General features: G+C 34.0%; 1 protein-coding gene across 6 annotated transcripts in view; it reads left to right on the forward strand.

Annotated features, from left to right (window-relative positions):
- The window catches only part of CEP350 (centrosomal protein 350), a 153819-nt gene that overhangs the window by 92615 nt on the left and 42347 nt on the right, over positions 1–18857 (forward strand). For 5 of the 6 annotated variants that reach the window (XM_025429941.3, XM_049112109.1, XM_025429943.3 and 2 more), the window contains exons 26-29: positions 6796–6942; positions 9401–9558; positions 16858–16980; positions 18093–18292. In XM_025429941.3, coding sequence (XP_025285726.1) covers positions 6796–6942; positions 9401–9558; positions 16858–16980; positions 18093–18292 — 628 coding nt within the window. The remainder of the gene's footprint in view (positions 1–6795; positions 6943–9400; positions 9559–16857; positions 16981–18092; positions 18293–18857) is intronic. The other variant, XM_025429944.3, reaches the window with a different exon arrangement.

Below are 18857 nucleotides of genomic sequence, written 5' to 3' on the forward strand. Positions count from 1 at the left end.
CTCCCCCTTGGATGCCTTTTGTGTCTTTCTTTCCCCCCCCCCCCCCCCCCCCCCGTCTTCCTACCTTGATAGAAGCGCGAACTCTTCTCACTGTAGCATTCCAGGTGTTCTCTCTAAATCTCAGGCCGAATTCATAGATTTTCAGGATAATTTGAAGGTTTTCTAGGTAATTTGGTGGGGACAGGTGATTTGGGGACCTTACTCTTCCGCCATCTTGCCCCTCCCCCCAGGCTCTTTGCACAGTGTGGTGTCTGCTTGAGATTGTCTCACCCTTCCCCTGCCCCTCCACCCCCTCGCGCATTCTCTCTTTCTCTCTCAAATAAAATAAATAAATACATCTTTAAAAAAAAAACTTTGGAATTTTTTAAAAAAAGAAATTATGTCTTTTTAATCCAGAAAAATTGGTTTTCAGAATCACCTAAAATTATCTTTTAGTTAAAATAAGTAAATAACTTTTTAGAATGTTATAGTAGCTTTCTGTTTATAAAGTAGAATAAAAGCTAGATTTACCAATATTTTCTCATTCTGTGGGGTTGTGTTTTCACTTTATATATTTATTTAAAGAGAGAGAGTAAGCAGGGATTGGGGGTAGTGATGGAGAAAAATTTATACAGCCTCCGTGCCCAGTGTGGAGCTTGTTATGGGGCTTGATTTCATAACCCTGAGATTATGAACCTGAGCCCAAATCGGGACTCTGATGCTTAACCAAGCATCACCATCCAGGCATCCCATCTTTTCACCTTTTTTTTTTTTTTTTTTTAAGATTTTATTTATTTGAGACAGAGAGAGAGAAAGCACAAGTAGGGGTAGGGACAGAGGGAGAAGCAGGTTCCCCGTTGAACAGGGAGCCCAATGTGGGGCTTGATTCCAGGACCCTGAAATCATGACCTGAGCTGAAGGGAAACACTTAATCGACTGAGCCACCCAGGTACCCTGTTTTCACTTTCTTAATAGTGTGCTTTGAGGCACAAACATTTGGATTTTGATCAATCTAATATTTTACTGCATGATTGCTGATAGCCCATTCAGTTTTTATTATTTTGAAAATTTACTTGCTTCATCTTCATTTTTTTCACCTTCATTTTTGAAAGATATTTTTACTGGGCAGAGATTTATATTTCAGCATTTTAAAAGATATTTTCCATGTCTACTAGTTTCTACTGTTTTTATGGAGAGGGCAATTGTCTTAATGTTTTTTTGAAGGCTGCTTTTAAGATTTAAAAAAATTTGTCTTAGATTTTTTTCAGTAGTTTTACTAAGATGTGCTTAGGTATGGTTTCTTTTCTATTCATATTGCTCAGGATTTGCTAAGCTTGAATCCGTTGTTTGTTAGATTTCGGTTTCCGAAAACTATCTCTTCATGTGTTGCTTCTGTCCCACTCTTTCTCCTTTTCTTCAGAGACTCTAAATAGAAATATGTTAGACCTTCTGGCCATTTAGCACATCTGCCTTCTGCTCTGTTTTGTTTTTATCTCACTCTTTAGAAACAATGAAAACAAACCACTGTGCTTCAATTTGGAAAGTTTCTACTGATCTGTCTTCAAATTCATTAGTTACATATTCTTCACTGTCATGTGTCCTGTCATTCAATGAGTTCATAATGTGATTATTTTTTAGTTCTATAATATCTATTTTCTTTTCTCTATAGATTTTTTAAAAATTACAGATTTCATGTATTTTTAGAGAGAGAATGAGAGTAGGGGAAGGGGCAAAGGGAAAGAGAGAGAATCTCAAGCAGACTGCACTGAGCATGGAGCCCAATGTGGAGCTTGACCTTGATTACCTGAGCTCATGACCTGAGCTGAAACCAAGAGTTGGACTGTTAAATGACTGAGCCACCCAGGCATCCCATCTTTTTTTTTTTTAAATAGATTTTCTTTGTTTACCTTTCCATCAATTTTTCCATTTTTTCCCATTTTTTTTGAACACCTTATTCATTGTCATTTTAGATTTCTTGTCTGTTAACTAGATAGTTGGACATGTGTGTGTCTGCTACTGTTTTTTTCTTTATATTTTCTATTATGCGATTCTTTGTGTGTGTAGTAGTTTTTTCTTCAAATTTTTATTTACATTCTGGTTAGTAATGTATAGTGCCATATTGGTTTCGGTAGTACAGTGATTCATCACTTAAAATATCCAGTGCTCATCACAACAAGTGCCCTTCTTCATACTCCTCACTCATCTAGCCCACCCCCACCCACCTCCCTCCATCAACCATCAGTTTGTTTGTTCTCTATCATTGAGACTCTCTTATAGTAATTTTTCATTAAATGCTGGACACTGGGTAAATAACTGCAAAGGCTCCAGATGATGTTATCTCCTCCCAGAGAGGACTTATTTTTCCCTCTGCTATTCAGTTAAAGTGCTTCGCTATTCACTTTAATTCGTTCAAGGACTGAGCTCGGTTAGTGTTAGATGGCAGAGTTGGTAGGCCTCAGACTACTTCTGCTTTGCATTGACCCTAGGTTGTAACCTAGGAATTTCAGTTGAAAGCCAGGTACACCTTTTTTACCAGCACAAGAGACTGGCGATTTCTACTGTGCTGTTGAGAGGTTTCTTTTGTGTAGCTCCTTAGCCTTCTGTCTGTACTGCTTAAGAATCAAATGCTTTGAGGGAGGCACTGAGTTGGAAGCCTCTTAGGTTTTGTCAACTTGAGATCTATGTACCTGTGAGAGTGGTGACATGTATAACCCCTTTGAGAGCAGTTTGACTTTATCTAGTTATGTTGACAACACATTTAATCTGTGACTTAGCAGTTCTTTGTCTTGGTATATATACTAGTGAAGTGTTCACACATGTACAGGGGAATTGGAAACAGCTTAATTCTTTAATTAAGAGAATAGATGAAGCAAAGCATCTTCCTGGAAGAAAGTACAATGCTGCAGAAATGAATACATTACATGTCAGCACTATTTAATAGAGATTTCTGGAATGATATTAACATTCTGTGTTTGTGCTAATACAGTAGCTACTAGTCACATATAGTTTTTGACTCTTTAAAATGTGGCTAGTGCAACTGAGAAACTGAAATTTTAATTTTATTTACTTTTAATTTAAATAGCTACATGTAACTGACTACCATATTGAACAGTTATAGCAGTAGATCTTTATAAAAAATCATAATATTGGTTTTTATGGAGAAGCAGGATGCAAAAAATATATATATAGTATGGTACCATTCTTGTAAAAAATTTTTTTAAGATTTTTAATTTATTTATTCATGAGAGACACAAAGAGAAGCAGAGACACAGGCAGAGGGAGAAGCAGGCTCCGCACAAGGAGCAGATGTGGGACTTGATCCCGGATCCCAGGATCACGCCCTGAGCCGAAGGCAGATGCTCATCATTGAGCCACCCAGGCATCCCATTCTTGTAAATTTTTTAAACGATTATTTATTTGAGAGAGAGAGAAGGAGTATGCAATCTGGGGGGGGAGGGTCATAGGGAGAGGGAAAGAGAATCTTTAGGGAGACTCCCGACTGAGTATGGAGCCTGACATGGGGCTTGATCCCATGACCTGAGCCAAAATCAAGAGTGGGCCACACAACTGACTAAACCACTCAGTCGTTCCTGTAGTACTTCAGAATGTTTAAGTAAATGTGCAAAAAACACTCTGTCTACCCCTGGAAAGCTGCCCTACAGAAATAAAAGCACCAGTGTGGAAGGTTATATTTATTGCAGTTGTATCATAAGAATTATTTTGAGGGGATCCCTGGGTGGCTCAGTGGTTTGGCGACTGCCTTTGGCCCAAGGCGCGATCCTGGGGTCCTGGGATCGAGTCCCGCGTCAGGCTCCTGGCATGGAGCCTGCTTCTCCCTCTGCCTGTGTCTCTGCCTCTCTCTCTCTGTCTCTATCATGAATAAATAAAAAAAAATTTAAAAAAAGGAAAAGAATTATTTTGACTGGTGGTGGGGATAGATAGCTATAACCAATTGGGCTACATATCCTTGCACACCTGTATCCAAAAGAAGAGCATATTTTCCTATGTTGTCGTCGTCTTCTTTTTTTTTTTTGAGATAAAATTCACCTAACATAAAATAACCATTTGAAAGTGTAATTCACTTATACTATTAACCCTTTTAAAGTGAACCATTTGCTTGTACAATGTTACGGCTTACTCTGTGAAAACAAAAGCAAACGTCTTCCCCCAGAATCCCCTTGAAACAGTTTCTTTACCCTTCTGGTCTTAGATTGGGTAAATTTATACATTAATTGGTTAGAAGCTCAGGCCTAAGCTAATAGCAGTTTTTCAAAATGTGCTGTGTGGAGCTCGGAGGTCCCTGATACCCTTTCATGGGTCAGGGAGGTCTAAACTTTTTTTCTAATAGTGGGATATGAATTTGCCCTTTTCATGGTTTGACATTTGTACTAAGTGGTGCAAAAACAATGGTGAGTAAAACTGCTGATGCCTTAGCACAAATCAGGGTAGTGGCACCAAACTGTATTAGCAGTCATCATATTTTTCAGTGCCACATACAGCTAAAAAAGAAAAACAAAAACAAAAAACCAAAATTAATTTCTCTGAAGAATATCTTGATTAAGTAGTGACAATTATCAGTTTTGCTGAGTGTTGACCTTTGAGTACTTTCATCTTCATATTCTGCATGAAAAAAATAGGAAACCCACAAGTAAGCACTTTTGCCAGATAACCAGAGGACAGTGATTAACTCAAGGAAAGGCATTTGTGCAAGTGTTTGAGTTGCAAGCTGAACTAGCCTTTTTTTTTTTTAAATGGAATACCATTTTTCCTTGAACAAATTAGAGACCAACTATGTTTATACAGATTTAGATATGTGACCGTCATTTTCTCAAAAATGAATGAAGTGTGCCTGTCACTTCATAGAAAATAGCTGTAAAAGTATTTGTTGCCAATGATGAAATTTGGCCTTTCAAATCAGAATTTTGGAAAATTTCTGTCCACCAGAACTTTTTTTTTTTTTTTAATTTTTATGATAGTCACAGAGAGAGAGGGGGGGTGGGCAGAGACATAGGCAGAGGGAGAAGCAGGCTCCATGCACCGGGAGCCCGACGTGGGATTCGATCCCGGGTCTCCAGGATCGCACCCTGGGCCAAAGGCAGGCGCCAAACCGCTGCGCCACCCAGGGATCCCCTCCACCAGAACTTTTCTTTTGAGATCTGTGGTGATGTGAAAGAATGCGATTTTTAAAATACTGTAAAATGAAATGTGTAAACATTTGGAAGATCTGCATAACTCAGTGAACTGACATTGTCCAAATGTCCAATACATGATGTTTCAAAAAATTAAGCCAGACAGAAAGAGATTTGTAAAAATCTAAATACTGATTATTTTTTTTTGTTTTGGAGGATATAGTTATTTTCTTTAAAATGCATACAGTGCCATATGATACTTATGAGAGAGTAAGAATGAACAAGGGCAAATAATGTCTTAGTATTATGAAGATAGTTTGACCCTGAGAGTCCTCTGAAAGAACCTTGGGAATCCTATACGGGCCAGGGACCACACTTAAAGAACTACTGTTCCAGAGAAATTCATACTTCTGCCAAAGACAAAAAGTATAAGGCTGTTTATTGTAGCATTGTTTATAGTAGTGAACAACTTTATCCAAAGGTAGGGGTAATGGATCACATGAAATATTATATGCCTCCAGTGTTACATAGTATGTAGGGGTTAAGTCAATGCAGAGAAGTATCAAAAGCAATGTCTAGTAAAGCAAGATTGAAAATATGTATGTGTGATATTCTTTATAAAATATTTTAAAACATACAAATATGTTTTTTGTAGATAAGTACAAATATCTGTAGAAGAATTTTAAAAGAATGCGCAAAAAGGATATATATATACACCATGGTAGTGATTACCTCTAATGACTTGGAATTGCATACTGATTTTATCTGTAGTGTTTTATTTCTTCACAAAATAAGAACTAGGATAAAATATGACAGAATATTAACAATTGTTAGTATGAGATTTTAGAAATTAAATGTTTTGTTTCACTTTTCTGCATTTTCAGATAGTTTCCAAAAATCAAACATGATTAAAAGAAGTTATAAGTTGCAGATTATTACTGTCTTTATTATGCTTACATTATTGACAGAAACAGGTTAAAACAAATTTATAGGGGGGAAAAGGACAGTCTTAAATTTTAACGGTTATTAACAGTGAAGTGTATTATCTTTTGCCCACTTCATTAGTAACAAAAAAACTTAAAAATACCCTGTGTGGAGAGAGTTTGGTGCAATGTAGTCTTGTGGCATTTTAAGCGGAGACTATTCTTTTTTGAAAGCAATCTTTAAATGATTTTAAGGGCCATAATATGATTTGGCCTCTTTGACTTGTTTGTCCTACATTTTGGAATCTCTCCTAAAGAACAAACCCATAGTTTGAGACAGTTATAGGCATCAAAGCATTATTTGGGTTGGTAAAAAATTACAAGGGGCCTAAGAATTTAGCAGTAGAATAATTGTTAGTTATATTAACTACTTTACTTGTTATGCATCTATTAAACAAATAAGAGTAAAGACCAAGTAGCAGTATGGAAAAATATGAAGGATGTAAGTTTAAAAGGAGGATAGGAACTTCTCAGTCTATTGTAATTATAGTTGTTTAAATTAAGGGTTCATGTTACATTATTTTAGCATGATGGGTTTATATGACTCTTTTCCTTCACTACTTTAAAAATTTTCAATATTACTATTTTTATCTTGACAACTCTATGTTTTTTTTCTTGATATATGTGATGATTGGGCTTTCTTAAAATACTCCTTTGGACTTGTAGCCTCTAAATCTCCCATCACTCTTCTCTTTAAACCTTAGGCAGAAATTAAACGTCTTCAAGAAGCCAATAAGGCAGCTCGGAAGGAAAGACAGCTAATTCTAAAGCAGCAGGAGGAGATAGAAAGGATACGACAGACCACCATAAAGTTACAGGAGAAGTTAAAGTCAGCAGGGGAGAATAAATTGGTAAGTTACACGAAATTACTGTTTGTTTTCTGCCTCATGTTGCTTCCTAATATCTAATCCTGCCTCACTTTCTCATAGGATGGACTGTGATAGTTGATAGATGAACTAGAAGAAAGTTCTACGTTTGTGACTTTATGTATAGTGAGATTTTTAATTTTTTTTCCTCATGGAATAGTCAAGTTTCAAAAGGAGATACATGGTTCAAATAATAGTTGAAAATGTTTTCCATATATAAACTCACTTGGGACAGAGAACCTTGTTCTTGCTTATCAATCCAGATATGTTCCTCAAATTGGACTATTTTTGCTCTTGATACTTATTTTAGTTATCCAGTGTTAATATAACCATAAAAAAGTCAAAGAAGGTATTCAGACAAAAGCAAAATTTGGATCTATTCTGAGATTCTGTAAAGTGTCAGTGTAGTGTTGGAGAACCCACACTGGATAGCTCTGTAATGAAATAAATCTTGGCATTTTCTGCCTTTGATTTTTAAAATTCAGTTTATATTTTGAAACGATCTCAAATTTATAGAAAATTTCAAACATGATAAAAAGGACTCTGTCTTCCTGAGTTGGGAGTATGACAGTTCTCTAATTGTCAAAATAATGTGCTTTATATCAAAAGGTAAGTTCAGAATCACATATTGCATTTAGTTCTCATGTCTCTAGTCCCTTCAGTCTGGAAAAGTTACTTGACTCTCATGACCTTGACACTTTGGGAGATTGCATGCCAGTTATTTGGTAGAGTGTTTCTCAACTTGGATTCATCTGATATTTCCTCATAATTAGATTCACGTTATGTATCTTTGGTTGGAATATCATGGAAGTGATGTGATGTTCTCACTGCATTTAATCAGGTGGGGCCTGATTTTGATTTATCCCAGCTGAAGATGTTGACTTGATCACTTGATTAAGGTGGTGGCTATCAAACTTCACTGTGAAGTTACTTTCTGCCCCTTTGTGAATAATAAGTACTTTGCATGAATTATTTTGAGACTACATAAATGTCTGTTCTTCATTAAATTTATTCTTTTATTTATACTAGTGTGAACTTACAGATTAAATCTGTTACTATCATTTGTTTTGATGTTTGCTTTGTCCCAAGTCAGACCATTAAAAGTCTTTTCAAATTTCTGTTCCCTTTTGACATGTCTGCATCAATCTTTGAGCACTTCCATGTTCTCTGCAACAAGATGTCCTAGGGTCATCTTGTACCTTCCCTGCCCCAGACTTGGAAACGGCTGTTTCTCCAAGGAGGAAAGTTACTCAGAAACCAAGATCTGGTGCTAGGCAAGCTCATTACTATTCAGGTTTTGGTCCTCCTAAAAGCAACCAATCTAGAGAATATATAAGTTTATGTAGAAGTAGTAAAAAATACATTTTACGTGTATGTTTATTTCTATATGTACATATACATATGGTATGTATGTATTATGAGTTCATACTGATTCTTCCAGTTCCAATCCTGCACCATAATATTCCATTCTAGTTTTTTCTTGTTTGAATCTTCCTTTTCTGACAGACAACTGATTAACATTTTCCTTAATATAGATTAGTGATTTGACCATTCTTCTATGTAACCCATCTCTCCCATAACCACTGCTACCCCTTTCCCCATGTGGGTATCCTCACCACCCCTGGATTCTGACTCCCAAGTCAAGCTATTCCCCCGTGGACATCCCTGCTTGAGTTAATACCCGTGTTAGATGCCTTCTTCATCTCACTCCAGTTGGGACATCCCAGTCTTTGTCTTCTTGTCTATCTCTACCTTTGCATGGACCCTACCTTGCTCTGTTCCATCTAATGGCTTCAGGACTGAATCATTTAGGAAGCAGAAAAGGAAGGAGAAGACCTCTGCTGTGTGTATTGTTCACAAAATAAAAATGGTCACAACTGTTTCTACTCATCATCCTGAAAAGTTATGAGAATAAATGACTGTGGGAAAGACTTATTTAAGCATTTAAATTACTTTTTGGCCATGAGAAATATCAATTAAACCAACAGTTCTAAATGTTTTCATTGTAAACTTTTTAATTGGGGAAAATACTGTGTTTCCCACTAGAATTGGCAAAAAAGATCCATCGCTCAATATTATTAATGTTTATGTATTCTCTTCATTCTTATATCTATCTATATATAGTGTTTGTATTCCTTTTGAGTGGTTCAATTTAAAAGAAATTAGGACAAATACTAGACTGACAGTAGCAGAATATTTTTAAAGTTTTTTATTATTATACTTTGTGATTATATATAAACATATGTAAGACAAATGTAACAAAATCTGTAGCCACTTTTAAATGTGATACAATTTTGTCTTTTAAGTAATTATCTTAATTACAGCTATTTTTATAAATAAAGTTTTGAGGATAAACTTAATTTTAAAACAAGAATGTTTAGGGTCATCTTGAGATCTTAAATTCCAGTAAAATTGTAAAACTTTTGCCCTCTTTTGTTTGCAGGACTCTCATAGTGATGATGATACAAAGGATAATAAGGCAACCAGTCCTGGTCCAACTGACTTGGAGACCCGTAGTCCTTCCCCTATTTCAATCTCCAGCAGTGAAACTAGCAGCATTATGCAGAAACTAAAAAAAATGAGAAGCCGCATGGATGAAAAGTAATTTATTTTTATAAATATCTCCTGTTCACATTGCAAATGATAGCAACAAATATTTTTAATGTATTTCATTAGATTAGATTGATGCAAATAATATTTTATAAATTCAGGAGCATTTTAGCAGAATTATTAAATAAACCTAGAGGTCAGTTAACTATAGATCTTCTTATAAAACAAATTTTCTTGTTTTTAATACAGTCAGGTTTCTTATTTTAAAAACCAACATAGTAATTGCACATATACCCATGACAATGTGTCCATCTTTCTTTATTAAAAGTTAAAAGTAAGTGTGAAATTTATATCTTCTCTGAAATCTGAGGATGTCTATTGACTTAGGGAAGCATTAATGATATATCCTGAGATCTCATCCTGTGGCTCTTTGACAATTCTCAGGCTTATGTCAAATAGAAATTTTAACCTGTGAGGAAGTGTGGATTGCTCAGTTGAAACCAGAAAAACTGAAATTTTCCTGAGTGATTTGGCAGTCTACCATTCTTCTAAAACATTTCTAAGTATTATTTTTTTAGAGGCTCTTTTTAAAAAAAGCTACTTCTATTTAAATGTAGCTCAATTGTATGTCAGCATTGACTATATAAAGTTACATTTATGTGAGCGATTATACTTGTGGGTGTACATTTCATTAAATAGGCTTGTAAAGTAGCTGCTTGTGGACCCTGTCCTTGACTTTATAACCTCTACCTTTAAATATGAGAGACTCGTTAAAATATTTGATTGACTGCTATTTTATTTTGTTAATGGTTTGAACCACAGATTGAACTTAAGGTGTATCTTGATATCCTTTGTCAGTGTACCACACATTACCAAATTTAATAATGGTCTATATTTATGGACATCAACCTGTGATTTAATTAGTTTCTGAATAGTCAAATAGTTGTAAATCAAACCTTACTTACTGTAGATAATGATGTTATACATTTGCTCTTCTTTGCTTAGTTAAATTGCGTTGCATAACTTTAAAATACCTGAATTGGTTATGAAAATAAGTTTTAAAAAATCAACACAAATTTTAAAAATACAGTGAGGTTAAACCAAATATTTATAAACATGTCAATATTCCTTTTTGGATGATTCCATGTGATAGACTAAAGTAAGACTTTTTCATTGAAATGTAGACTAAGATGCTTTCTTCCTTTCCTGATATTTCACAATAGTCTGTATAGGCATACTATTTTGCTTCATGGATGTTTGAATTTAGAGTAATCTCTCTTGTGAATTTCTGACTGTCTTGACATTTTATACATGCCCCCATTATCCTTGAATGGTAAATGTTGGAGGAAAGACAACTCCAGGGGTAATTTCTTCATTGATCCCTTGCTCATCTATATTAGTAAGGTCTTCATTGCTAATCTTTATAAATAGTATTCTAATCATTTTAATCACACTTGTAGAAGAAATGGCTAATCCTAAGTCTATGAGATGAGTCTGTTTATGTGGTGCTTATTTCAGATTTGGTCAAAGCTTTAAAAATTCTAAATAATAAATTGAAGGTCACACTTACTGATTTTGTTCCAAGTTTTATTAATTATTTTCTCAGAATCCAAAATATTAAACACATGGAATTTTTGTATTATTGTTCTGCCTTCCTTTATCAACTACTACAGGAACCATTTGAGAAATTTATCAAAGAAATAGATCTTTTGACCTATTGGAAGGAAGTGACTTGATTTGTTTGAAGCAATGCAATTGTTTTTGTGGTAGGGATGTAAGGACAGCAGTAGCAAAGGAATTAGTTTTAATATTTATGATGATGCTGAAATTTGAGGATGACTTGGAATATTTTTCAAAATTAGCAATGCACTATAAAGGAAGATTATTATGTGATTTTTTTTTTTTTATGTCTAGAACAAAATTATGTGAAAACTGGTTTTTAAATACCATTCAGGTCACCAGAACTTTACAATTAGATTTCCTTTAACAATATTGTAATGTCAGTAAGTAAATGTCAGTAAATAGAGTGAGTTAATTTTATTGTCATTTGCTACAGTAGACACTTAATAACAAAATAATTTGAGACTTTGGTACTAGACACTAATATTTGTTTGGTAGATTTACAAAGGCAGTCTTCCAAGAGATTACTATTTTATTGATATAAAATACCTGTCAAAAAGCAATCCTCCCTCACTAAGTTTAGCTAACTTTTGGGAACTTTTTCATTATATGTCATTGCTTATTGTTAACCTTCTGAATTCTGATTGTGTGACAAATATTTTTCTTAAACTGTTAAACTATTGGCTACAGTAAAGGATTTCCTTCTTTAATGTTTCATTAAGACAACAAAGCTTTTGTTAAAATTTATATTTCTAATCTGTGGCTTTTCCTGACCTTTTTATTGATCTGACATTATATACATACTTTCTATTTCTCAGTGTAGTGAAAAGCAAAAGAAATTTAAGTTGTGAAAAAGATTAGTTACAATAAACCTATGTTTGCAAAAGCCACAGACTGCATAGCCCTCTGTCTTTTTGATACTGTTGCTAAATGAGATCTGAGTTTTGTTTATTACTGTGAGGGGCATTATTTACAATACAGGTACATTGCCTGGAATCCTGAAACATGTTCATGAAGAAAACACCATGCAGTGGACTTTTTCTGTTAATTTGCCAATTTCATCTCAGGAAAATTTTTTTACTGAGCAAATAAAACATAAAAAGGATGAGGATATATATCTTCAAGTTTAAAATAGGACACGGCATTTTTTTTTTCATTTAATAGCAGCTGTTCTTTCATATTATTTATTAAATATATACTTATTCTTAGTAATAAATTATTGGGAATTGTGTGAATGTGTGAGGCTCTGAGAGATATAAAGGTCAATCAAACATAAATGGTGCCCTTAAAGAACAGATAGTCTAGGTGGAAAAGAGCAAGTATCAATTCCTATAGAGAAATAGATACAAATTGACTTGTAAGGAAGTTCAGGGGAGGAAAAAAATTTTATTGAAAAGAATATATGAAGGCAATTTTCAGTGGATGAGTGTTCTGAGTTTAATATACTTCTGAATTAGTAAGTACTTTATAGTATAAGAAAAAGCAAAAAAGAATCCTACAGACAAGTTATATTTTGGTTTGATCATTGCAAACCATGTTAGCACGGAAAAATGAAGTCACAAAACTTCTCAAACGTTCATTTTATTATTATTATTTTTTAAAGATTTTATTTATTTATTCATGAAAGAGAGAGAGGCAGAGACACAGGCAGAGGGAGACAGAGGCTCCCTGCAGGGAGCCTGATGTGGGACTTGATCCCAGGACTCCAGGACCACGCCCTGGGCCAAAGGCAGGCGCTAAACCGCTGAGCTACCCAGGGATCCCCTCAAATGTTCATTTTAAATATTGAAATACTTTTTTACTTAAAATTTAAATATTTAAAAATATTCCCAGTTAGCTTAGAAACTGCTAAAAGAGCAAATTAACTTACTTGGTTTTAAATCATAAAGTTAAACAGATACTGTATGACATAGCCCTAACAATATTTGTGGTATTGTCTGGTCAATATTAAAATCTTCATTAATCTGCTGAGTTTAAAAAGTTATGAATTTGCAGGGGAGACTTTAGCTATTCCATTAAAAAAGATATTTTCATTAGAAGTCTAAAAAATATATTAAATATCATTAACTTAAATTAGAATTTGCCAATATTTTTTAAAGTAGGCTCTACCCCCAGCATGGAGCCCAAAATGGGGTTTGAATTCATACCTCTAGCTCAAGACTTGAGCTGAGATCAAGAGTCAGACACTTAACTGACTGAGCCACCCAGACACTTCTGCCTTAAATTAGAAATATAATTTTCTTAGACAAGGTTCTAGTCTATCTATTCAGGTAACTGAATAAATCCAGATAGCCTGATAATGGTTTTTATTTTCTTTACTTCCTAAGTTAAGAATAATATACCTACATTTTGTCTAAGTATATATGCAAATTATTGGACAATTTTAAATAATAGAATAAATTTTGCTTAAAAATACAAGGCTGCATTTTCTTTTTTCTTTCTTAAGATTTATTTAAAAAAAAGGATTTATTTTTGAGAAAGAGAGAGAGAATGTGCATGCTTGCATGGGCGTGTGTGAGCAGGGGGAGGGGCAGAGGGAGAGAATCTCAAGCAGACTCCCTGCTGAGCGTGGAGCTGGATGTGGGGCTCAATCTCATGACCCTGAGATCATGACTTGAGACGAAAACAAGAGTCAACCAACTGAGCTACCCAGGTACCCGAAGACCAGAGTTTCATTTATGGTAGTAGTATCCATGTCTTCATATTCCTTTTTGAATGTCGTTAAAAATGCTTAAGGACTTGAAGAATTTTATTCATTTTAAAATTTAAAACACTGTTTTATTTTTTCTTATCACAATATAGAATTAGTTTTTGGTCCAGAAAGAATTTTAAAATACTAGGTTTTTGTTTGTTTTGTTTAGTATCTTTCAGAGTCAAAGGATTATACAACTGAGAATTTCATTTAAAATGTACATCATAAAATAAAAAAATGTACATCATAATTTTGCTCTTTCAAATGATAGCATGGTTTTATAATATGTTGCAACATAGTTTACAATTATATTAGCTCAGTGGGAAAAAAATGTTTTCATTTATGTTACATGGTCTAGCAGTGTGTTGAGATTTTTTTTAAAGTGTGAGGAGGTACTTAAATGGAGAAGGAAAGCATTATAAACTGCTGGAACTAGAAGGACTCTTAGAGAAGTCATTTATGTAGTCCCCTGGTTTCACAGGAAGAAATTGAAGCCATGGAAATAAGTTACTGGTTCCAGATCACACATACCACATAGTGGCAGAGCTAGAACTAGGACCCTGCTCTCTGGACGTCAAGTTGAGTCAAGTTAGCATATCTGCTTTCAACGTCATAATTTTTTCAAACAAAACTACAGTGATGACTTAAAGTTATCGCAGTAGAAATTGACTCTCGTAAATTGGATTTGTTTAAATTGGAAGAGTATTCAGTGGCTGATTACTAGGCTTGAATAGCTGCACAGTTCAAGTTTACAGTATGAAGTGTGACTTTAAAAGGGACTTAGGGGTTCCTGGGGGGCTCAGTCAGTTAAGCATCTGACTCTTGGTTTTGGTTCAGGTCATGATCTCAGGGTGATGAAATCGAGCCCTGTGTCGAGCTCTGTGCTCAGCGTGAAGTTTTCTTGTCCTCCTCCCTCTGCTCTCTCTCTGTCTCTGTCTCTCTATCATAAATAAATTTTAAAAGGAACTAACTACTCATGAATTTCTTAAGATAAAACATTATATAAGAACACAATGATTTTTTTACAAGATTAGATCTATTTTATGTTTCATCCTACTCAGTCCAGTGTTCTGTTACCCTCAGAAGCCTTGCTGGAGGATGTCTTGATACCAACCATAAAGCATGTTGGTAGGCACTTTCTGTTAGTAGGCATTCGCCTCTATATTTCACAAATTTTACTTCTTATTTGTGCAGCATCTTGAAGGATTATTAACTCTAAAGTGAAGTACTACTTCTTTAATTTCAACTTTATTTGGCTTAGCTTTTAAAGGACACTATTTCTAGATTATATATAAATAAGGAGCATATATTTCTGGGAAGAAGTTTTAACTTTAAACTTTTCTCACACTAATAAACCTTTCTTTCCTTTTTCTGTTAGCTATATCTTGTTGTTCATTTCTAACCTATGGCTTTTGAATATGCTTAATCCTTATAAATGAAAAATAAATGGTCAGTACTTGTTCTAGTAGAGAAAATTATTATTCTGTATATCAGACTGGACAAATTTAAATTGTAATTTTTTTACAGTTTGTTTTATATGTTCCAATATTTACTTTTTGTACTAGGTCATGCATGCATTTAGCAGTTATATGCTTAAGAGGGTGGGTGATATTTGAATATTATGAATAGATTTTTAGGACCTTTTGTCGAGTACATTTGTTTTTGCGTACTATTTTGATAATTAGCATCAAAATAAGTTTATTATACATTCATAAAGAATGGCAAGGAAGATTGCAGTGTCTTACTAAAATTTGGCAAAATTGTTTTCCCTTGAACTTCAGTGCAGAAAATCAAGGCAATCCAGATATGAATGTATATGTATGTATGTGTGCATATAAGTAAATGAAGGGGAGGTGAAATATTAAGTTGTGGGGAAACAGACATTGAAATAGTTTGTGTATCTGAAAATACATGTATAGGCAAGATTGTACATACTTTTTAAAATCCAAGTGAATAGCTGGATTTATACCTAGATTTTCTCACTTCTGTGACATACATTATTCCTTGCCCTTCCAAGGCAAAAAATGTTGCCTTGCTCTAAAGATGATTGTTGGTGTGCATGTGAACAGGAGCATGCTCTGTCAAAGAGAAATAACCTTTCAAACTATTACTAGACTGACTTATACTCTTAAATATATATATATTTTTATATTTAAATAAATAAATGATCTACTTACTATATAAAAAGGAGAATTTCCTACTTTTATAACTGTAACATATGAAATTTTCTTATTTTTAAGCTTATGAATGAGCTATCCATAGTATGATTTTTTTTTTAACCAGGAATATTTATTGCAACTAGCTTAGTTTATTCTTAATTATAAATTCTAATATTTTATAGAATGGATATTGTATTTCAATCTTGTTAAAGTGGGCCTTTGTTAAATATAAAGCAAAATACCTCCAGTAGGTCCTATGGGCAGTAAATTTTATGTTGTGTAGAGGTGAACAAGGTATTTTTACTCTAAATTTGTTTTCTAAATTATTATTTTCAAGCCAGATCACAATGTTAACATTGCCTTAGGTTAAATAAGGCAAACACAGTGCTTTTTATTTAATTTCAAGCTTAAAATAGAGGATAAGATGCAGATATAAAAATCATTTGCTCAGGATTATATATGTATGTAGAATTGCTAATGTCCTAGGTTCACAGCCATAATTGTTGTTCTCTATGTTAAAGCTTATGGGAAAAAAAAAAAAAATTAAAAAAAAAAAAAAGCTTATGGGAAAACTTATTTAGCTCCATACTGTAGTTCTCATAACTTTACTTACAAACAAATAAGTTTACCTGAAACTATAGATGATGATTAAGCAACATCTGAGGAGAAAGACATGTTTATTCAGAAATCATTGGTAAGATCTATAATAGTACATGTTTTATATGTCACACAGAGTATAACGCTTGCTTTAAGTGAGTAGCTTTTAATGTTATTCAGGAAGCTTATTAAAAGTTCTCCACTCAGCTCTTTTGCTTTCCCTTTCTCATTCTTGCTGCCTCTTGATCTCTTGGTTTTAAAATCTTCCTCCTTATTTTGTAGACACTGCTCTCCTGTTCACTACTTCTTCTCTGTCTTTACGTCTCACCACTGGGCCTCTCTCAGTGTCTGTTTTCCCAACCTTCATCCCAAATTCCAGCTGTATATCTACAACCAGTTGGTCAGGTAACTTTGCACCTTTTTCAGTGCACTCTTTGATAGAGCATGCTCTGTTCTTTTTGTTTGGTTTGCTTTTTTCTTTCTTTCTTTTTTTTTTTTTTTTTTTTTAACAGCCTGGAGGCTTCTTGTCAAATGTCCCATAGATTGTACCTTTTTGTTTCCACGTTAATTTGATATGCTGATTGTTTACAAAGTGGAATGACAGTTTTTGTGTTTTTCATTAAGTGTTTGTTGGATGTGTGAATGCATTTTTGTTGATTAGTCACCAATACAGATCTAACATCAATAAATGAGCAGCCCACCCTTTACTTAACTTTGGCATCTACATATAAGGAGAATTTAATAGTAACTTTTTAACTACTCAGATAACTTTTCCTAAAGCTGTAATTTCTCTTAACCCTTCGGAGCTAAGATACATTGGGCTATTTAATTTCAGAGATTGGGTTAAATTGAGAAATTTGAGGCATTTGGTGCATTCATTTCCATAAGTAAATAGTCATGTTTATATGCAAAAGGCATCTGACTGTGGTACTCAGTTTTCTCTCCATAATTACCACCTCACATTGTGTCTCTTAGGCAATGGGAACCAAAAAGTGGTATAGTGATACCTGAAATAAAACCAGACTGAATTTGAAAGTAAAAGTCAAAAAGGGACATGGATATGTTTTTATGTTTGCTTGCTTGTTTGGGGACTTTGAACTTTGTTTTTGTTGTTGTTTTGGTCGTTATTGTTTTGGGTTTGGGTTTGTGTGTTTTCTGGTCTGAACCTTCAGAATAAATTTCTTGTATCTTCTGTTATGTGAAAAAGAATCACCTAAGAGAAGTGAATATGTAAGTATTAATCAGTCATCATTGTCCAGCTATTCTAAAGATTTTCTTTTCTGAATTTGCCACTGTTTTTTCTTTGCTAATCTTTACAAACGATTACAAGTAAAACATAAATTTTCATTTTCTGAATGAGTTGACTCATCACAGCTTCTGTTATTTCAAAGTTTTTCAAAGAAGTAGTAGGAATGTCATGTTTTTACACAGCTTGTTGATAAGGCAATGAATGGTAGAGCTCTGAGTAATTTCTGCCTGTAGATTCATTCTGACTGTTCTTCATGGTGTGACCATAGGTTTCTGACAAAGCGAGAGCAAAAACTAATGCAACGACGACAACATGCAGAGGAGCTGCTAGAGTGGAAGCGACGTTTGGATGCAGAGGAAGCAGAAATCCGTCAAATGGAAAAACAAGCTTTGGCTGCTTGGGACAAAGAATTAATAAAACCTAAAACTCCTAAGAAAGAACTTGAGGACCAAAGAACAGAACAGAAAGGTAATAAATACTACCCCTGTTCAGACTATAAACCAAAGCCTAACATAACTGGAAGGTTTACTTCATTATTTTTAAAAAGGTGAATGATTAAGTGTGAAGAAGGCAGAATTTATTTTACTCTAGTAAATTGCAATTGCAAGTGCCACAAATATTGGAAATATGAGAATATTGTGAATAATCTTTATGCTAGTATACTTGAAAACGTAGAAGAAAGGGGTAAATTCTATGAAATGGAAATGGGTTTTTCCATGACCAAGTAGGGTTTAACACATTCAAAAATACCAGTAATGTGGCAAATTACTTAAACAGATTAAAGGAGAAAAATTATATGACATCTTCATGGGTTTAGAAAAGGTACTGGATAAAATCCTAAGAGCATTTGTGATAAAACGAATTTCAGATAAAGTAGCAATAGAAGGGAGCTTTCTTTATCTAATCTAGGATTTGCTAACAAAAATGAAAAAGCAAACGTACAACAAAGTACCATACTTAATGATAAAAAAGAAAACTTTCCCTTTGAATTTGGAAATAAGACAAAGATTTTCATGTAAGGAGTAAAAAGAAG

The sequence above is a fragment of the Canis lupus genome, chromosome 7 (assembly GCF_003254725.2).
Source record: "Canis lupus dingo isolate Sandy chromosome 7, ASM325472v2, whole genome shotgun sequence".
NCBI lineage: Eukaryota > Metazoa > Chordata > Mammalia > Carnivora > Canidae > Canis > Canis lupus.